General features: G+C 45.1%; 1 protein-coding gene across 6 annotated transcripts in view; it reads left to right on the forward strand.

Moving 5' to 3' along the window:
- Positions 1 to 20,630, forward strand: part of SPECC1 (sperm antigen with calponin homology and coiled-coil domains 1) — a 167,322-nt gene extending 146,692 nt beyond the window's left edge. For all 6 annotated transcript variants that reach the window (XM_037880578.2, XM_043531150.1, XM_037880577.2 and 3 more), the window contains 3 exons: positions 7,838 to 7,954; positions 11,442 to 11,501; positions 14,228 to 20,630. In XM_037880578.2, coding sequence (XP_037736506.1) covers positions 7,838 to 7,954; positions 11,442 to 11,501; positions 14,228 to 14,317 — 267 coding nt within the window. In that variant the 3' untranslated portion in view covers positions 14,318 to 20,630. The remainder of the gene's footprint in view (positions 1 to 7,837; positions 7,955 to 11,441; positions 11,502 to 14,227) is intronic.
- Positions 20,631 to 22,222: the final 1,592 nt, after the last annotated feature.

Consider the following 22,222-nt stretch of genomic DNA (forward strand, 5'->3'; position numbering starts at 1 on the left):
ATTTCTTCACACAGTGCACAGTCAATCTGTGAAACTCATTGCCAGGGGATGTTGTGAAGGCAAAAGTATAACTGGGTTCAAAAAAGAATTAGATAAGTTCGTGGAGGATAGGTCCATCAGTGACTGTTGGCCAAGATAGTTAGGGATGCAGCCCCATGCTCTGGGTGTCCGTAAACCTCTGACTGCTAGAACCTGGGACTGGATGATAGCAGATGGATCATTTGATTGCACTGTTCTGTTCATTCCCTTTGAAGCATCTGGCACTGGCAACTGTTAGAAGACAGGACACTGGGCTAAATGGACCGCTGGTCTGACCCGATGTGGCTATTCTTATGTTCCCATGTTCTATGAAAGGGTGTTTCCTGCTCTTGTCTGTGTCTGAGTGAAGGGGAAAAGGGACAAGATTTTCTTGGGGAATGAGATGCATCATCTGTTACAATGGCAGGAGCCAGAATTTGAGAGAGGGCAGTAGAGGTGGTTTTTGTAACATGAGAGAGGCTAGGTGTTCGTGGTAAATTACATTTGAATTAACTATCTAACAACATCAGGTTTCTCAGTTCTCTGCAGCTCTGACCCTTTCCTTCACAATTTACATGACCATGCCGCTATGGAAGGACTTGGAGATTTATGCCACCGTGATCTCAGATGAGAAAGGGATTAAGCGTCATCCAGCTTGATTGATGCATCACAGCTGATCAGCATACAAGTGCCTATTTGCAATCTATTCATACCTCTGATCCGTTTTCCACTCACGTGACATGCTGCAGGTGCTTCCTGTATGCCTTAGAGGGGCAATGTTCTTTGTGAGTGAAATGTGTTGTATTTAACTTCTGGATGAGTTTCCCTAAGTAGGGGCTGTTAATTCATTAATGCACCCTCCACTAGGCCAGGTGGGTGTGGTGTGACCCAAGTTGACACAGTTTCCGTAATTAACTTGAACATCTGGGGTTTGATCACAAAGTTAAGTCATTCTACATTCATCTCCATGGTCTGTCTGTAGTGGAATAGCAGGGAGAGGCGTGGCAGGAGGGTGGAACTGATTTTACTGCCAAAGTAATCAATAGACTTGAATATCTTTCAAGGTGGCCAATCCCTACATTTTTTTACTTCTGTCTGGCTGCACCAGAACCAATGATTCTGCATGGAGGAACGAATGTAGAGTGCCTCTACTCTGAAAGAATTTGTTGGGGTTGCCTGTTGGGGAGCTGTAGCTTGGAAGTGCACTGGAGAACCTTGGAAACGATGCAAATGTGTCCAGAGGCAGACACTCAGTTGGCTTGTATTTTACCAGCATTCCCTAATGTCAGAAGAAACAGTGTTTAACAGGGAACATCGGATGAAATCATGGAACAGAGTCTTCTCTGTGTCTGAAGTGAGGGAGGATTTGTTCAGAGAAAACACAAGCCATTGGCACTCACACGGTTTGAAGACAGCACTTTGGTGGTTGGAGGTAGGGTGACCAGACAGCAAGTGTGAAAAATCGGGACAGAGGGTGAGGGGTAATAGGAGCCCCAAATATCGGCACTGTCCCAATAAAATTGGGACATCTGGTCACCCTAGTGGATTTCTCTTTTGTTTTGCTTTTAACTGATCCCTTGATCTGAACCTTCACGAAGAGTTAGATTTGAAGTTGGGGCAAAAGTTCAGGATGGTATTTCTTTTCTGACTCACTTCTCCTGGGCGATTGATGATGTCAGAACGACTTGTCACTACCTTTGCTCTGGTGGTGTATGTGAGCAGCAGAGCCCAGCCATCAAGCTCTTGATTATGTATAAGATGTGGATCCAAGGATTGTTTGTAAATGGCATACTGGGTTCTGCCCACTTGGAGGATTTTGTTGGAGAGATGAGGGACTTTGATTTTATATAGGCCTAGGGCAGTGGTTCTCAAACTTTTGTACTGGTGACCTCTTTCACATAGCAAGCCTCTGAGTGCGACCCCCCCTTATAAATTAAAAACACATTTTTATATATTTAACACCATTATAAATGCTGGAGGCAAAGCGGTGTTTGCGGTGGAGGCTGACAGCATGTGACCCACCATGTAATAATCTTGCGACCCCCTGAGGGGTCTCGACCCCCAGTTTGAGAACCTCTGGCCTAGGGGCTTCCCTCTTCCACATGTTATCAGCTAGCAAGAGCGAGGAGCCTTAACAAACATCTGAATCTGCAGACCCTGACAGAATGGATCAGTCTGACCCCAGGCTGGTGATCATTGTGGGACTGAGCAGTTTTATCTCGTATGTCTTTTATGGGAGAGAATAATACACCAAAACTGGGGAAGAGAATCCTGCAGCATTGGAACAGGAGAGCAAAGAGAGCTGGAGCCTTACTGGCGTGAAGGCAGTCTGCTCTGGTCTATACATTCACATCAAGCTGGGCCATAAAAGGTCAGAGTAAGAATTCATCCCAAATGAGGGAATTAATGTGTCTAGTGCTTTGAAGGTGTAAAGTATTCTGAAAAAGTTCAGTGTGCATAGAATCATAGAGATGTAGGTCAGGAAGGGACCTTTAGAGGTCAAGTCCACCCCCCTGACAGGTGTTTGTCCAACCTGTTCTTAAAATCTTCCAATGACGGGGATTCCACAGCCTCCCTTGGAAGCCTGTTCCAGAGCTTTGCTTCCCTTATTGTTAGAAGGTTCTTCCTAATATCAAACCTAATGTTCCTGACTGTTCTCAGCTTCCCATCCTAGGCTCGAGATTGAACTCTGAGATCTAGGAAGTGTCACTTACCTATAGTCTGACCTCCCTTCATGGGGCCTTGTGCAGGAACTTCATCTTGAAATCCCAGAGCTTTGCAATGGCATAATTCCTCAGTGCTGGACTTTTCACTCCAGCACTCAGTGCAACTTGAGCAATAAGCTTGTCTGAGCAGATCAGCAGAAGCAATTTGAATTAGCTTCTGAATGGCAAGTCTCATTCAGGCAGCCTCTGTCCTCTTTGCTGGCTGTGATCCTTAGGCTGGTTTCAGAGGGTCTCTCTCACCTGAAAAGATGCATCAGAAGCTGATTGCAAATGGGATTCTCCTTTTTCCCATTGCTTAGTTAGAACAGTAATCCATATGGGGTGGGGGAGTCTCTCTCCTCCCCCTGGACTCCCTGACTTCTTCTGAGCTCCCTGATGTCACTCCAGCCTTTCCCGGCAAAGGTTAAGGTTGATGTTTGAAATAATATTTGTCTTTCCCACTGTTGTCTCCTCCCTGGTCCTGAACATCGGTCAGAAGCGGAGTCTGGAAGATATGAGGGTAACATGCCAGATCCTCTGTGTGTGTGTGTGGGAGTATCAGGGAGTACACTCTCTGCTTTGGTAAGTGACGTGGGAATGTCTGCTTTTCCAGAGGCTCCCAGCTGACCAGCCTCCCCTCATCTGCCCTTCCCATCCGTTGCACAGCTGTTTTTATAGCTTGGAACATCAAAAAAATTGGACAGGTCATATCTCTGCATGTCTCCCCTCGAGGGCTCTTCTGATTTCACATTCAAAACCCTTCCAGAAAAGCAAAATCCCACCATTCCACTCATTTCCGTCCAAAGCATTATCCCACACTCCAGGTCCATATCCCAATCCTGCATGGTGGCAAGTGAGATTTTGGACATAAAGGTGGAAGTCGTTGGGTTTGGGGCAGGGAGGAGGCTCAGCTGCTGGATCAAAGGACAGAGATCCAACTCCTAGTGGCTTCTCAGGTGATATTTCTGTTCGCAAAACCTAAACCAGATACCTTGTCTGTTGCCCAGCCAATACAGGAGAGTTTCCTACTGTACATTTACTACTATGTTGTCCAGTCTAGTTTGAAATTTCTTAAGCAATAGGCTTTCCACCATTTCCCTTGGACGACTATAATCTTGCAATCTACTGAAACCCAAGTTGCTGTATGCAGAGGAGTATTAAAGCATGACTTGTCTCTGTCCAGTCCTTTTGCCCTGGAGTGGGGGAAAGCCTAACCCTGAGAATTGCAGAGCTTGCTTGTGTCCACTTCCCTGACCGCTGGGATAAGAAAAACATCATCTCCACCCTCTGTCACTAAACACTGCTATAAAACAAGAACCTTATAAATCAGTGACAGTGTATTTGATGGTGCAAGTGGTCTCCATGTCTGAGTCAGTCTGAAAGCAAGCAGCTTTCAGTGACTTGAGCAGTAAATCTCTCTCCAGTAACTGTAAATTGGTGGATAACATGCAACTTGTTTCTCTGAAACATGCAGGAAAACAGGATAATCCAATCTCACCCAACTCCTTAACACAATTAACTCACTCTTCATTAAGGTTTGGAGTCTGGGAACAGATCATTGTTACAGGATAATGGTCTCCTGCTGTTACTTTAATGCTCAAGCAAAGCCAAGACATTTATTTTCAAAGCAGGAGACATTGATCTTGTACAATGTTCAACTGCTAGGTCTTTATTTCTGTTATCTCAATTGACTGATATCCACTACTTATTATATCATGTGGCTGTTGGGGCGGCGCAGTGATAGCTACTCCTTGTGCTACTGGAGACCTGCATTCTGGTTGGATTACAGAGCAGATATAGATTTGCTTCAGCCAATCAGAAGCCATCTTATTAATAAAAGTATAGGTATTTTTAAAGTGCAGTATACTGTTCTTTTCAGCTAAAGTCTTATTTTGTTAACTGTATTAATCAGCCAATCACGGTCAGCCATCTAGCAATTGGACAGGCTGGCACAGATTCCATGTGGGATAATAAGTGAGGCACCATAAGTGAAGAGCTTATACTAAAAGACTTGGCGTCAGCATCGGGGTCTGATTGTGTGTGTGTCATCTTCAGCATGACAGGAGTATTGGGATCCATCTCTTGTGTGTATCTGGGAGGTGGCTGAAAAACAGTTAAATAAAGAATATTAAGGGTCATAGAGGCTTTGTGTCAAGGTTCTGTAGAGCATTAGTACAAGGGTTGTTTGATTGATTGGAATGGGCTATGAGAACTGTACACCTGCTGCAATGTGAGAGACAGGTGACTGACAGAGACAATGCTTTAGTATACTGGAAGCATCTCATACCCTGCAATGAACATCCAGAGCTGTTACTTTCTTTTAAGCATCATTATAATTTCAACAGCCAGCCACTGTTTTGTTTTTTGTTGTCATTTTAGAATTCAAGAAGCCAAGCTTAGATATGAGCGTTCTCTAGCAGGCCAGTGTGGCTACAGCAGTGGCACTAAGAGGTTTAGAAGGGTCACCCTGCTCTCATGTTCAGTGCTAAACCACAAATGCGTTCAATTGCAATTATGCCTGAGAAATAGGCCCTGCAGAGAATCTTTGTTCCCTGGCCCTGCTCCAGCCCAGCATACTCTGTGTCTGCTAAGGCCTTTGCGTTTTAGAGCTCTTATTTGGTTTGTCTCTTTTAAAGGGTTCCTGTCTGTTTCCATAATCCCTATAATCTGTACCCATCAACTACAGGCTGCCTGGGGTTTGAGCCCACCCAACACACAATTTAAAAGCCTCCAGTTTTCACCAGTAGGGCTCAATCTCCCTCTGCTGTGCCACCTTCCGTTAGGTTACAGTACCAGGGGAGAAGAGCATCTTGTCACACCTTCTGGGAAAAGGGGAAGGCGGGCCCACCTCAGTGAATAAAGCTGTGTCTGTATTCCATTTTTTCCTCTTTTTCCGCCACTATCAGTGCAGCTTCACTGGCGCTAGAAATGGTAGGAGTGCAAGTGCACACACTTCTCAACCCGCATGTCCTCTGGACCTACTCAGAGAAGGCATAGCCAATGTGGTTATTAAAGTGCCAGTAGCCACCAATACTACCAAAAGCAGGAATTCGGTGTTTGGATCTGGAATCAATGTTTTTCTAAATGATCTGCTCTAGGAATTATTGTAGGGAAGTTCTATGGCCTGTGTTATACAGGAGGTCAGACTAGATGGAAACTACTAGTTTATTAAACAAGTTGAGGCCTAAAGGTTGTGTCAGTTTTTTACATTTCACAAGGATCTTTTATTGTTCTTGGTGTAGCTTAGCATTAGCGGGAAGGTCGTATTTATTTCATTGACTAGTTTTTCTAGGGAGACTGGTCTCTTGCTGTAAGAACTAGGTTAGATCATGAGAGGGAGAGTCAGGAGACCTACGCTCTATTCCTAACAGCTGTTGTCTCTGTGTGACCTTAGATAAATCACTTAAACCGTGCCTCGGTTTCCCCACCTGTTCACAGGAGGTAATGTTTTATTTACCTTTGTAAAGTACTCTGTGACCCTGAGCTGGAGGTGCTGTCTGTGTGCAGAATATGAAGATACAAGCAAGCATTCATGTAAATTAGCTACATCTGCCTGGCTCATGGAGAGTTGCCAGTGTAGCCTTTAGTGTTGCCAAGTTTGTGCATCCTTGAGCTAAATGAACAAGTATGTTATTTATTTAGGGCTTAAGAACTAGCTTGGTATTTCATCAATTGATGGCCCTTTATGCCACCACACTGAGCTGACTTTTAGCAGTTAATCACACATCCTCACTAAAGCAGGGGTCTGGTAAGTAGGGCTGGGAAGGTGGTGTGGTCAAATGCACTAGCTATCCCAACTCACTGTTCATCAAATCCATCTCCCCACAAGCATTCCTATTACAAGGCAACTTGTAATTGATTACAAAATAGTGTTTTTCAGTATTGGTGACTTTTGATTTTACATGTTGGCGAAATTGTGTCTGAGCTGTTGCAACAAGGTCAGTATAACAGGATGGCTCACCCCTTATGGGCTGGAGCTAGCCAACCTTGGATAGACTGAGCCATGCTTGGAAAACATTGGGGTGACTGCCCTACAGAGTAGCAGGAGGCTGCAATGAAGGGGGAAAGCTCAGGAAGCTGTGGCAGACTCCGCTGAAAGTGAGGAAAGCGCTCCAGGTAGGTAGGTAGAGACCCTGACCAGGCAGGCAAGGGACTGCAAAGGCCCCAGGCAGCAAGGCCTTAGAGGAGGAAGAGAAACCTTGGCTTGTGTGGCTTTATGAATGGACTTTGTTTTGGGGGGCTGAGTTTTAGTTACAGTTTCTTTTATATTAATAAACAGTCCCCAAGGAGCAATATTTTTTGACCAAGAAAAAGCCTGAAGTGAAGTTCCTTTGAACAGTCCAAGAGGGGAAACTGAGACAGGCTGCCTGTAGCATGATCCTAGGCCATGAGGGGGTGCACGGGATGCAGCTGAGCCAAACCATTATACAGATAGGCCTGAAAAAATTCCTTCCTCCTGGCAGGGCAGGCAAAACCCCAGCCACGGTTCATGCTGCACAAGGCATTTCTTACCTTCTGGAAAGCGGCAGATACTTCCCTTGTTTGCGGTCAGATGTGGGACCAGCTTAACTTTTAACAAAGCTCCACCCAGGTGTTTGAAACCAGCCACCTGGATTCCTCATCTGCCCAGTGCTGATATAGAACAGAGCGAAAAAATGAAAAAGTAACGCAATGTTTCTGTAGTGAACGGAGACTGGCAATGCCCCACAAAGGGACAGTTCAAGAAGCTTAGGCAAGGTGCAGCCTGCAGGCCAGATGCAGCTCAGAGAATTCTGCAGCGCAGCCCGTAGTAGCCTTCTGTTTCATTTTAGGTTCCAACATCAGCTCTCCATCTTGACCCAGGAAGCCTGTAGTCTCCCCCAGCTGCACATAAGGATGGCTACAAGAAGGCCTTAGCCACTTACCTGGAGCTCCATGCAGCACTCAGCTGGACAGAATTTAGTAGCTTCAGAGCTCAGAGAAAGTCTTTCTAGCCACCTGTTATCCCTCATGTTCTTCTGTATCTATGTTGATGTTGACTCTGCCCTGCTTCACTGGCTACAAGGGCTGTTCACTCTGGCCATTGCTTGACGTTAGCACCGCTCAGTAATGGTTTTTGTTGTTTCCTCCCACAGAACATCGACATTACCAACTTCAGCAGCAGCTGGAGCGATGGGCTGGCCTTCTGCGCTCTCCTCCACACCTACCTGCCTGCACACATTCCGTACCAGGAGCTCAATGGCCAGGATAAAGTAAGTCTTGCTAGCTCTGCTCTTGATCATGCTTCACGTTGATTCTCAATCGGCAGCAGGAGGATTCCCGGGGAAGGCCTTTCGTTGTGGTGATGTGGTGCAGACCTGGTATAAAAGTTATAGCGTTCAGACAGATACAATGAGTAGGTGGGGGAAACAAAAACAAAAGGGAAAGAAAATAAATTAATTAAAACCCTAAAAAACAAATAAATATGAAAAAAACAGAAGGAGGGGAACAGTAGTGGCAAGGAGAGGGAGCTCCAACAGGTTAAGTCTTGCCTAAGGTCTGGCTGCCAGGTGGCTAAGTCCAGTGGGTTTTGCATGCCCACATGAAGAAGAAAAGCGCCCCCTTGAAAGGCTACCACAAACACCTCCCATTGCTCCTACTAACCTAAGAGTGTGGATCTGTGGAGGTGCCTCCCTTCCAGTTACTGGTAAAGAGCCCAGGCATCTCAGAGGACAAAGTGTTTTGGTAATTCAGCTGCATATTTTGGTCCTCCAAGATGTCAATGGAGTTCCAGCCTTAATGTGAAATAATCAGTTGGAAAGAGAGTGTTTATTGTCAAGCTGGGAATTTTGGACATTGCTTTCCAATTAGCGATCTGTTCCTCTGCTCTACCCCTGTGCCTCCTCCCCTCCAATGACACAGGTTGTGAGCAGTACCATACAGACTCAGTGCAGCGAAGAGATCACTCAGTGGAGCAGTTGGGAAAACAGCATGTCAAAAAGAAAAAGCATTTCAACTAGGATTGCCAGGCATCTGGTTTTCAACCAGGAAAGCCTAGGTTTACCGTGAATACCAATTACATTGTCCACACTAGGGTTTTAACAAATTAGCTAACACCAGTGAAGACAAAGCCCCAGTGTGCCCGGTGTCAGGACTTAGCCCAGAGAGCTTTGAAAAGAGCTAACCAGAACCGGTTGATATCAGCTCTTTGTTTTTTAAAGGCTTTACCTGCCCTTTGGACAGTCCTTATTTGAGAAAACCCTTTGCTGGGAGAGTATGTCATGAGGTGGAAGAACACTGAAATGGCTAGATATGCAGATTAGCTTTATTACCTGTGTGGGAGGAGTAGAGGAGACTCCTGGAGGAAGACTGCTCAGGCTCCTTTCATTATGAAAGAAGAAATGCCCAGAGGCACAAAAGTGTAGGAGCAAAGTCAAATTAACAGGGAATTGGCCATTAGCAAATCTAACAGAAACTGGAGAGGGTCCATTACTCCTTTGAAAGGACTGAAGCAGATACAAGCTACAAAGGGTGTTCTGTGGCAAATCCCAAGAGCATTGTTATATATCTAGGACTTGGTTATGTGCTATGGATGTGTAAGATTCTAGCTTTGTCAGAGAAACCAAGCTATAAGTCTCCTAAACCATAGCATGGGTAGGTCCTAGATGTGCGCTCATTATAGATATGTCAGCTGCATTGTTCCATTTGCCACAGAGAGCATGCTCATTAACTGTAACAAGTAGCAGAAGGTGCTAAGGGTTTTCTTTACGGTGACTGGTGTAATAGGGGCAAAAAGTACATTAACCAAGACAGGGACCAAGCCCAGGTGCTCCCTGCTTGAAGCACCTAGTACCATTCAACTGGAGAATAGTTTTTATCAGCGTATACCCTAGTAGATAAAGCTACAGGCTTCAGAGGCTGAAGATTGAGACATGCCACCCGGGCTTAGGAGCTAGTACTACATGCTGCCATGTGGGAAACCTGGGTTCAAGATTTCCCCTTAGGCCGATGATGGTTAGCTGCAAACTTTACATGGGAGGAGAGGAAGAATAAGTTAGTGCAACAACAGCAGCACCTCTTTTGGGAGGTGGGAGGTGCTGCGGGGTCTGCTAATAGTTTTTGTCATCATCGCATCAGATGGGAAAATGACAGCTGAGCATGTTGTAGAGAGAGATGATAAAAACCGCAAGCACCTTGCTCAGTTGACCTAATGTTGGCTGACTCCCCATTTCAGAAGAGGAGAGTTTTTGGTTGATCAGACAGTGGATTAGAGACCACAGTTTCCCCCTTCCTCCCTCCCCCCCACACATACACTTTCCAGGCTTTAGATGACAATGAAATCACAGGGAATGACTCAGTCTTATCAGAATCTACCCAAAGTCTTGCACTTTCCTGCTTGGGTTTGAACTTTCCATCAAGCAAAAACAGAGAGCGTGGGAGAACAAGGGCCAAGACTCCTGCCTTAGGAAAGGACGAATCAGACACTGCAGGGATAGCCCCAGGAACAAAAGCTTTCCTGTGGTCTCTTCAAGCAAATCACATGTAATCCATTTGAACAGTGTCTGAAACATGGTACGTACTGCAGTCAAATAGCATCGTAATCTGAGAGCCCAGACACTACAGGGATGGACACTTTAGAAATCCATGTAATAATTATTAATCACAGTGATTTAAAGGTGGACCTATGCCACAAAGTCCAGCTCTGGATTATAGGCTTTCTGACATTTGGGATGTTTGGATGCAAGGTTTGGTTTGATAGATAATAAGACTAGGGCTCAGCTGAGAATTTGGGAACTAGATCTGAATTTCCCCCCAAATGTTCATGTACCTGGGGTTTTTTAGGCCCATTTCTAATAATGTTGTTCAGGTCACTGATTACAGCCTCCCACCTGCCTTTTCTACAGAGATAAATAAGAACTATTTTCATGAAGATGGATCTTCCCTCTCTTGATCTCTCTCTCTCTGAGCCAGTGTTTAGCAACACTCATGGTGCTTTGAGATATTTCTCACTGAGGCAAACAACAAGGTGGTTATTCCCAATTTAAAAGTTTTCTATAAATTGCCCACCACCACACAGTCCCAGTGGAATTGCCTATCTAGGTACTGATGCCTCCTGGGACAACTCAGCAAAGCCTTGAATTGAGTCACCATTTCCTTGTCTGTTAGCTGGTTCTGACTCTCTCACTTTTCAGCCTTTATTGCTACAGCATATTTATCCATCTGAAATCACAGTCTTCTCTTTGAGGCACCATAATCAATTTCACAAGAACAAGTTCCATTGTTACAAACAGGGGATTGTTGCTTCAACAACAGTAGATGAACTCTTCAGCGACAGAGAGACTGTTGGCATGAGGACATTCCTAATTACAAAGAAAGGGCGAAAAGATCAGTTACAAGCAGAATTCCCTCAAAACAGAAAATTCTCCCTGATTTTTCAGTTCATGTCAGCTCTTTACGGAAACCCCACTCAAACAACCCGGGCAAACTTTGAGAAACCATACCTTGCTGCAGAGGAGTTTGTTGGACTGTAGATTCCTTAAGTTTTGGAGACTGGTTACTTAGTATGAATGGCTCTTCTCATCTTGAGCCTTGACACAGCTTGTCTGTTGGAAGATCTTAAGTCTGATACTTGCTCATTTTTCAAATACATCTTTTCATTTGGACCAATTCAACACCATAACCCCATGGCCAGGATTCAGGAGTAGAGAGCTTGCTTTGGTGCTAAGCTTAATGATGGTGTCTCATGCCTTATTTTCACAGAAAAGAAATCTGCTTTTGGCTTTTCAAGCTGCCGAAAGTGTGGGCATCAAACCTAGTCTGGTGAGTACCTGGGTTCTGGGCAGGGTGTGTGGGTGAGGAGGGGAAGGGGGTTTGAATGCATAGATCTAAATCTTCCCTTACAATGCAGCCCATTTATTCTCATTAAAAACATGCAAGAAGTATTAAAGGAAAAGTGCAGCCTAGTGCCTAGGCCACTAGTCTGAAAGTTCTTAACATGAGAAGCACTTCCCAGCCGGCATAACTGCTGATATGAAGTTGTTAATTACAGTCAGCTATTCCTGCTGTGACCCCGCCGCTATGTGTGGGAAAGCCCCATGTCTGTCTGTCAATCCGTGTTTCAACCAGCTGCATTACTGGTTTAACAACCAGAAGGAAAATGCTAAAATCCCTGTTTTAAAATGTCTTGGGTAGAGCCAAGAGCGTGACAGCAAACATGGAACAAGGAGATTACTATGCAGAGGTTAAATCTTTAGGGGGTTCTTGAGCTAAATAAGGAACCGGAAACATGTGTCTGCACACAGGAGCAGAAACTCGAAGTACAATAACCATACATAGAGAATTAATCCTTCAGTGCAGATTGAAGAGATCCTTATGGGGTATAAGATTCATCTGGCTGTCTAATCAGCTTGTGCCTTGGCACTACTTGGAGCATTTAGTATATCAGCCTCACAAATACATTAGGCCAATGCATAGCCTTGATTGACTGTTATGCAGTTTAAGACTCTAATTGAATTAATTCTGGAACTGAATGAGAGCCTTAGCATTAGACTTGTCTACCCTAAGGATCCCAGTGCTGATAGCACTGGGGGAGCTGACCCAGTAAAAGAGTGGGATAAACAGAGCTGCCTGAGACAAGCCCCTTTTTAGTATTCTTTATTTAGGCAAGTAAAGGTTTGCCGATTTTCAGATTCTGAAATCTGGTTTCATTCTGATTAGAAACGGAAACCACAAATTTTGAAATTCTCTTTGAAAGGGAAAGCCCTCAGGTCCCGTGATTCTAGGGCAGCCCACCTGGCTGGCTGGCTGCCCTGGGGCCATAACACTGGAAGCCCTGTGGTTCCCAAATGCAAGGCAGTCTGCCAGGCCGGGTGCCTGGAGCCATGGACACTGGAAATCTGGGCTGCCAAGGAGCTAGGTGGGTGAGCTCGCAGAAAACTGCATGGGTTCTGGAGGAACTAGGTCAAAATTGAAACATTTCAATTATGACAAATTGGTAAATTTCAGCAAAAAACTCTTTTGTCAGAATTTTTCCAACCAGCTCTATTAATTAGGCTTGGCTGGTGTTTGCTCCCATAAAACTTTGCCAGCATATAAGCATCCAATAGATGGCCTGTTATTTCTGGGAATAGCTTGCGCTCTCTATTGTGGCTAAGACAAGACCCATCATATTCTATTAAGATCTAATGTGAAGATTTTGGCATCCGCTCTGGGCAGTTAAGAAGGTTGGAGATCAGAAAGCCACTTTCTCCAGAAATTCACAGAAACCTTAAATCCCAAGGCAGTGAAGCTAAGAAGATATTAATACTACTTAGCCTTTATCTAGTGCTTTATATTTTCAGAGCAGTGGACAAACATTAATTGAGGAGGCTTAATTAAAGAGAGGCCCAAGTACTTGTCTCAGTTATATGGGTGCAACTGTCTGGAAGCCACTGGGACTGCTCGAGCACAACAGAGCTGAGAATGAATAAGATCTCACACACCGACTAAGGCCTTGTTCACACTAGAAAAGGGTTTGCCAGTGTGGCTCTCTTACCGAGCCCGCATAGTGGAGATACAGCTATGCCGGCAAGAGCTCTTTGGCTATTATAGCTTATACTAGTCCCCTGAACAAAATAAGCTCTCCTGGCAAAAGGACTGTTTCAATCAGGTAGCTCCTCACAATGCTGTTTTTTCGAATGGGCGTGAGGACCTGCTACTCTCCCAGGCATCTTGCACCGAAAGAGATGGTTACAAATCAGGCTACAGACATCAGCTCTGAAACATGCAAGCATGATTATGGCAAATTAGCTTTGAGAGGTGAAGATCCAGTTCAGGGATTCCTTCTGTTTTCTTACCCTAACAATGCACAAAAGGCTTTTATTACAAGAGGCTTTACTCTGAACGGGACCTAAGGAGATAAGAAGTAACCTAGTGAAGACACAATATGTGGTGACTGTAAAATCTGAAAATACTTGGAGGTATACGTAACTTGTAGGAGCGGGTGCTTAACTCTCCAGCAGTCAATGGCCTTGCTCCCTTGACACAGATCAACAAGACTCTGTCATTGCCTAACTTGCTTGTACAGAAAGAGGAATACTTATTCTGTTAGGTTCATTATAGTATCATTGGTTTCTTATCTGCTCTAAAGTATCCCAGGCAGTCTGGTGAGGTGAGGGAGGGAGCACTGTATAAATTATCTTCATTACAAGAGTCTTCTTAGGGATCTTTAGTCTTCCTCTTACCCTGAATTCTAGTGGCTGTACATTGTATTTTGTATTCAGCTGCTTGTACTTTGTGTTGGCAGCTTGTAATTTCTTTATTCAGGGGACTCCATGCCTCACAAGCTGAGAGACACATTTAGTTTGCTGCAATAGGTCTCTTTTCCAATCAGCCCATGTTGTTCCTTGCCATGGCAAGATTTTTTTGTTCTGCATGTATCTCTGCAATGGGGTGTGGCCCACACAACAGACCCTCGCTGAAAAGGAAAACGTATGTTTCAGGACCCCAAACCCAGTGTTACCCTTAAACTCTTTCCCCCTTGCTAACCCTCTCTGTGTCCTGTGCAGGAACTCAGTGAGATGATGTATACAGACCGGCCAGACTGGCAGAGTGTGATGCAGTACGTGGCCCAGATTTACAAGTACTTTGAGACCTGAGCCCAGAGCAGAAGGTGGGCAGAAGTGAGGAAGAGACTGAAGAATGCCACGGAAGCACTTGATCACTTTAAAAATCGCCTCTTTTCTATTCCATGAGCCAACCGAGGCTCCTAGGTTGCAAGGAAAGCTCTTCCACAATTCTGATCACATCTCAGTAACCTCGGACTGCAACCAAATAAAAATCCATTGTCTACCTTTACAAACCAAATACAGCAGTAAGTTTATTTCAATATGGAAACTACAAAGGGTTTTCTGCCATTGTGGGATATTTCTGAAGATGATGCCCTTGTGCTTGATAATGATTGCCTTTCAAATCAGACTCTGCCAGCTGGAGACTTGCCACAGAACGAAGTGAATGCAACATGTACTTTGTAAATCAGTGCCTCAAGTAATGCTGGCGCTCAAGGGATGCTGGCAGAGTACTGTTAATGAGCCAGTTGACAACAGTGCTCCTCTAACACACAAGTGAGTCCCTCTCTCCCCTCCTTTCCCCATACGTTTTATATATACGCACCAAGACAGATACACACACACACACACACAAGTGCGTGTAGAGCCTCACGCTTCCGGAGATTGACTTACTCTGGCACACGAAGACAAACAGACACACTAGGTTGCCTGACTTAGGTCAGTCTGCAGGGTCTGCAACAGGATCTTTTTCTGACTCAGAGGCCATCACATGTGCTATCACCAGTCAGCCATAGAGGTACAAAAGGGAACGAGTAGGTGCGGTAACTCCGTTCCTGGTTGAACAAAGGTCACCGCTTTGATTTGTGAGAAAAATCACCCCATTGCTTCAGTGATCAACCTTGTAGGGAGCCAGAACCCTGATACATACCAGCTAACTGCGCCGGTTATTACAGTTATTTCTGTAGTGCTGCAAATGCAACTAGTTAGTTTTATTACACAAGGCACAAATAACCAGGCAGTGACTTGTTAAACCTGAGTAATCTGTGATCTCTCCGAGCTACATGTTGGCGGCAGGTTTGGGTAGAGTAAACTCATTACTCCAGGTTGTTCCTGAGTAATCTGCAAGAATGTGTAAATACTTGTTACTTACTACCCAGAAGGCCTTGTTAGCTGTGCCCTGGGCAGTGAAGTGAAGTGCATAGGTTATTACTGTATGTTTAGACTTGAGGTTACTGTGTCAAAGAACACACAAGAGATTAATACCAATGGCAACATGCAACTGTATTCCATAAGTTACAGCGAATACAGCTGGCAACTCTTCGTTGTGTCACTGAAGCCAGAGCTAAGCCTATGGGATCCCAGCGATCCTGCTGATATCTCCTGGCATAAGGCAGTGTTTAATTTGTCACTGTACATGCCTCTTTGTATTTGGCCCCATAAACTTGAATCTTCAGAGCTAGTGAGAAGCAGTGAGAACCCCTTGGAAAAAAGGAAGTCAAAGGCAGGCCGGGTAAGCCATTTGCTCTCAGATGGTCTCTCAGAATGTGCTCTTTGTGTGTGATCTACCCACATTGTGCTGATAAAAGAAAATGGTTGTTTACTTACAATGTTTAACCTTGTGGCCCAGTCCTGATGCCTCATGAATATTAATCACCTGCAGCTAGGGGTCATTCTCCTCCCTTACCTAAGGGAACAGAGCGTGCTCCCTGTTCTAACTCACCCCTCTAGTGAGGCAGAAACAGGTGTTTTCAATGGAGAAGCTGGGTGTTTTCAGCTTTCTGATGCTTTGCAAGTGCCCTGCACTCACTTGCTGTTGTCTCCCATCAAAGTGCTTTGGTTGCTTGACACAATGCTAGAGTCCACAAGCAGCTCATTTCAAACCTTGGGTTTCTCATTTTAAAAAACTCAAGTTCTTCCCTAGTGATAAATGGTAATCCCCAGCCTTGGATTTACATTTAGAATTTGGATCTTACTGGTTTTTCCTAAATATCTCTAATTTAAGCCCTTCTTTCCATGAGCTTTGTCTGTAAATGGATGTGGTTCTGGTGCTACTACAGTGCCCAAGGCAGCTTTCCAAGAGCTGGGAGGAGAGAAGGGAAGGGTCAGGCTGCTGTCGTGTAGACCCTGCACCCAAGGGGAAGTCAGACCGCTTGGCCATGAATTCACCTAAAGGGTAGTGCTCAGACGGCACAGCTCAGTACCATGGAAAATCTATAGGAAGCATCCAGGTATGTGAGGTGCTCCTGTTCCTGGAATAGGCTAGTTTAAAAGTCTGATCCTTTGCAGAACTCACTCCCTGCCTGTACTGAGGGTGAGAGGTTGGTATGTTCAGGAGGTCTTAAGTGCTGGTCACCCACCACACTTGCTATCACCTTTTGAAATCAAATAACTACCGGGAGGCACGTAACAGACTCAGCAGCACAGTAGGTGCAACCTACCTGGTACATTCAGCAACACAGCAAGTGCATTTATCTGGATCTGAAGCAAGGACAGAACTTAAGCAGTTGGACTAATCCTGAGGGAGAGGAGGGGTTGATTATGTTATGCCTGGACTGTATTGGCAAGGAGGCCTAAAACATCCCAGTTTTAAGATTGTTCCAAGATGGGGGTCTATTTCTGTCATTTCCTGTAATTCTTACGATTGTTGTCATGGGACTGGATGCCTGTTTTGTTGCCAGCTGTCTCAGCAGAAGGAGACTAAGCCAGCAACAGTTGAATCTAGGTCCTGATAGAGGCTGCAAGCTTTGGAACAGTGTCAAAAAGAGAGACTTTAATCTCTTAAATGTATTTGTTGTTGCTCAGTTTGTTTCTCCTTAATGATGTAGGCAGGATTGGGGGAGGGGTGTGTGTGGAATGGCCCTGGCCAATGAGCAAACTGAACAGAGGAGGTGACAGAAGTTCAATTTATAACTATCTTTCATGAAAGGCACGAGGAATGAAAGTCTCCAAGAGACTTGTGAGAATCCTTGTAACAGGAACAAGAAGTGGCACAAACTTAACTCAAGCTCCTGACACATCGTGGGTGTGCTCATGCAGCTTTCCAGGCTGTGGGTGCTGCCCAGAGCCCCAGTTGGACTGAGCATCATTGCAGGGTATTCCCAAACTGAAGTTGTTTTCCTTCTAATTTAAATTCTAGGTTAACTTCCTTTTCAAGTGTGTTGCGTAGTTGGATTTGGTGGCCTTAGAGTACATGGAATGTACTGATTTAGCCATTTTAAAAGCTTCGATTTGGGTCTCCAGTTATGCTTTCATAAGAGGGTGCAGAAGTGTAACTCTGAAGTTGGTTGGTAAGAAATATTCACTTGTGAAGGGCTCCATACTGTGGTATTCCACTCCTGTATGGATGCAGCAGGTTCCTCTTATTCCCTCACTCTGCCCTCCCCGAAGCATAGTTCATATTCTCTCAGGGGGGTGTAACCCAAGCCCCCTGAAGTCAACAGAAGGGCTTCTCTTGGCTTCAGTGGGTTTTGAAGGAGGTTCATGAAGAGGTGAGAACAATGGCAGCACAGTTTTCATTCCCAGACTCCAGACAGCACATTAGAGCCAGAAATCCTCTCTTTCCAAAAAGGTAGTTTTAACCCACACTGGCCAGAAGTGCCTGTGCTGCCTGTGAGACACTGCACAGACAGGTGATAAACACATCTATTGTGGAGTGATGACAGCAGCACTTGCCCTTAGACTTATTCGAGCATTTATTCTAATCCATGGCCTCAAAATTGATTCTAACATTCCAAATCCTTCAACAGCTTCAGACGGTTGCTGTGGGTTTGGTTTTGTTTTTTCCAGTCAACCTGCCAGGGAAGTGTTTTCTCAGGCTCCTTGTGGCTTTGGAATTCCCTCTCCCCAAAAATACCAGAGCTCCATGCCCAGGACAAGGTAGGATTCTGGCCTGGGCCAGCGCCTGGCCTTCTATAGATGAAGGCATCGCTGTTCTAAAATATTGTTGAGCCCTGAAGGCTAGCAATTGTAGTCTTTTGCCACTGGAGAGGGGAGATTCCTAGCTTCTCACTAGGACCTAGGGCTCCCTTCCAGGCATGAGAAGTCCCAAAAAATCCATCTCTGAAGTCCTGACATTTCTAGGTCTAGAAAGCTCTTTTAGGTCATTTGAGCAGTTTTTACATGTGATAGCTTTAAGTTTTCTATCTCCCTGAGCTTTGCACAGCTTCAATCCTGGGCTTCTATTTTCAAAGTGACTAGTGATTTGAGGTGCCTCCATTTTTGTGTGTCCAAGATGAGACACTTGGAACTGGCCTGATTTGCAGGAAGTGCTGAGCATCTACCCTCTGAAAACAAGCCCCTTCTAAGGTGTCTCAAAGTGGGCACCCAGAAATTGGGGCTCCTAAGACTCCTAGTTGCTTTTAAACATTTAGGCCTTGCTAACTCAGGCTCCTGGCTTTAAGAAATAGCCCAGTCACATTTTGGAGAAGCCTCTAACACATGCTTAGAATAGTCCTATACAGAATGCCTGGTGGTGTGGGTTTGGATAAAGGTTTTTATCAGCAGGAGTTAATCATGCTCTGCATAACTCCCATGTGACTTACCTCTTCAGAGGAATGTACCATTCCCAACTTGCCCTGATTAAACCTTTATACCACACTGTATGCTCCCCACATATATGATGCTCACTCTTTTGCACTTGTGCACATCTGCATGTGCCTCGTTAGTTTTAGCAGGTCCTTAGACATGTAAGTCAATCCTAACTGCTGACTTTGGCTTAACTCTTGAGGAAGGTGGGGAAGAGGACAGTTGAGCTGCAGTTCCAGGAGCCTTGGCTGAAGGGATCGCATTGTGTAGCTGTTGCATAATGGCTACTAGGAAAGAGAGGAAACAAAGTGGGTGGAAAGTATAGGATCTGACTCACAAAGTCACTGATCCCACATAGAAAGCACGAAATATTTCATGTCATGGGAGGGGAAGGCAGAGATGAGCCATGGGGTGGGAGAGGGGGTTGGGAAGCCAGCCCAGGGTCTGGGCCTTCTGGGAAGGAGAGGATTTATAGTGAAGCTGATGTGCTGTTTCAGAAGACATGCACAAGCTGAGTGAATGTATAGGATGTGTGAAAGGGAAAGGGCAGAAGTGTTTGGGTCTGTGTGATATAGTAGAGGCCTCAGAAGTCTTGATGTCTGGAATTTCCTTCAGCTGTCAGCGCGTGGTCTGTCCTCTTAGTTATCACTACCACCATGCTATCCTGCTCTGTTCAGCTGCCTTTCGTAAGCAGAGAAAAAGAAGCCAGTTCTGCCATGGCCCTCTTCGAGTTTCTTTGAATGTCACTGGCTTTACCAGATTTCTGCTCTGAACTCCCAAAGCTGGTGACATTCAAAGAAACTCGAAGGGGGCCACGGCAGAACTGGCGTCTTTTTCTCTGCTTACAAAAGGCAGCTGAACAGAGCAGGAGAACAGATTGGTCCCCTGTGCTGCTTGCTTTGCAGGCTGATTTTCTGGGAATGCAAATTGACTTTCCAGGCTCCTCCCCGCAAGCTACACCCATTCCTGCTTCCTTTGGCAGGTTTTAGCAGTTCTTGAAAAGTTGATGGGAGCTGCCATATCTTCTTTGCCTCAAACCTCCTTCCTGCTGCTGTTGGTGGTTTTGTCAGTATAGGAATCCCACCACATTGCAGGGGCAACCCACAGGTTGCCTCTGTTGGATTTGTGACCCCCGTGGGTACCCTAAATCTATCCTTAGTTTCAGTGACTGCCTTTTTCTCACTTTCTAGTCGGTAAGAACCGGAGAGAAGTTGGCTCATCTAATTACAGATTTTGTACCTTTCTCAACTTTCCCTGGTCATGGTACCAAAGCTTCCTTCAGCAAATGTCCAGGGAGGCCCACTGTTTGCAAAGCCATTCCATGTGTCTGAAATGCCGTCTATGGAGGATAAGACCCTGCGTATTCCTGTCAAAAGAGGGCTTGCTGCCTAACAGGACTCGGGTTACAAGCGTTAAGACATTTCACACAGTTGGCAATAGCGTCTACCTTTCCAAATTGGAATTGCTTTCCACCAACTCTAGTGCTATTTAGGCTCAGCCACCTACACAGTGTAGAGTCCAGGCAGCAATCTACCCACCATTAACATTTTTCACAGCCGGTGATCTCTTCATTTTTCACTTGCACGTGTGCCAATTTTCACAGGGCAGTGCTGGGCACAGCATTTTTATTGGTTTAGACCCAGACTAGAATTTTGCCAAATAGAAGAACCATCTCTAATAGTCAAGTAATTTTAGCTCTGTCCGTTGGATACAGTTGTTACATCCATGATCTAATTTATACAAAGAGCACACTAGAATGTATATACTAGGCATTGTCAGATTTGGACATGCTCTTACAGATGTATTTAAAGATTAACACTATTAAAAGATACAATGCAAAATCTGTGTACTATTTCTAATAAATCTTTTTTTTTCCTGATGGCATCTGGTCATGGTGTTCTATGTACACGAACACATCTTCTTTATGAGTCTGCCTGGGGGTTCCATTCTAATGGAAGCAATGTCTGAGAAAAATTGACAGCCCTGTGTCTGGGCTGGGCGCTCCTGTAGGATTGACGGACAATTGCTCTGTTCCAGTGATAGCAGAGTTGAGTCTGAGGAACAAGAGAAGTGTGATCTGAGCTCAGCTCTAGGACCCAGGAACTTCTACGTTCTAATGCCAGCCCCACCACTGATTCCTTCTGTGGCCAAGGAGAAGTCGCTTAACTGCTCTGCCTCTGTCTCCCCATTTATAAAATGAAGATAATATCTCTCTCGGGAGGGTGGGGGGGGGTGTTGTGAGGATTAATGTTTGCATGGGGTCCTGAAGAAGAAAAGCACTGTGTAATCTATTATAGGGCACCTCCAGGTACAATAACAGGTAAGTGCCATGTGGTTTATATGGTGATGATGATTGTTGTTTCTTTGACATAGATTGATGAGACTCTGGATCTGTGTAGGGACTGGAAGGTAGGTGCTGTGAGGAGTTGATGGGGATGGGTGGAGGCTCAAATATGTTGAATCTACACATGATGGTATAACATCCTATTCAGACTCCTAGGCAGTGTTCTGTAGCTGATGCCTGGTACTGGAAATGCTCTCCAGCAGCCATATAGCTACAGGAAGCACTGAACGTAGATTATGCAGAGACTGAGCAGGGTATCTGCCTAACCACTAGAACAGCAGGTCTGTCAGCCCTTCACAAGCCTCTTGCTGTTTGCACAACAGTACAAAACAGGGGGCTCCAGAATCCTGTAGACATGGCCGTGTCCAGCTCTAATACTAGCCTTCTCTCCACATGGCAACTCCCAGACTAGCCACATGGCAACTCCAGGACTAGTACCAGGCATCTGCCCCTATCTTGCAGTTTAGGCATCTTCCACTGAATGGTGGTACACCCAGGAAAAATTAAAACTGGCTTTGACTTTAAAACCCTTTCATGGTGGGTGGCAGATTGATGTGATCTAAGGGTGTATGGTGAAAGGAAACTGCCACCCATGTGCATGATGAGAGCCAAGGCCAAGATCTTGGCATGGAAAGTTGCTCCCGTCTATCCCAATCACTTGGCTTTTTCTCTGTGCTCTCAATTTCTCTCAATAGCTTTGGATGCGGTGCAATCGCCTGATTGTGTGCAAAGCTGGAATGCAAGACAGGGTTGTGCTCTCAGACAAGAGGACAAAAAGCAGAATCCCACTGACCAAAATCTGAATGCCACTGGGTGTAAACGTTTAAAATAAAAGCCATGCAGAGGAGGAAAGGAGTGGTTCCTGCCAGCACAAATGTCTAAAATGCAGACTCCAATCCCTACTGCACCTTCCTTTTTATCATGCTAGTATTGTCCTATCTGCAGACAGAGCTACAGAAGCCCATCTTACTTCTGAGGAATCCAGCCTCTAGGATACTGTGCCGCAGATGGATGAATGTCCACAGGTTCTGAGATCTGATTCATTGTGGGGATATGCTCAAAACGTTTGGCTGCTTCTTCACACCTCTTGGTTCAGCAAAACTGGGCTGAAAATCTCAAAAAATTCT

This window comes from Chelonia mydas, chromosome 17, assembly GCF_015237465.2.
Source record: "Chelonia mydas isolate rCheMyd1 chromosome 17, rCheMyd1.pri.v2, whole genome shotgun sequence".
NCBI classification, from domain to species: Eukaryota; Metazoa; Chordata; order Testudines; family Cheloniidae; genus Chelonia; species Chelonia mydas.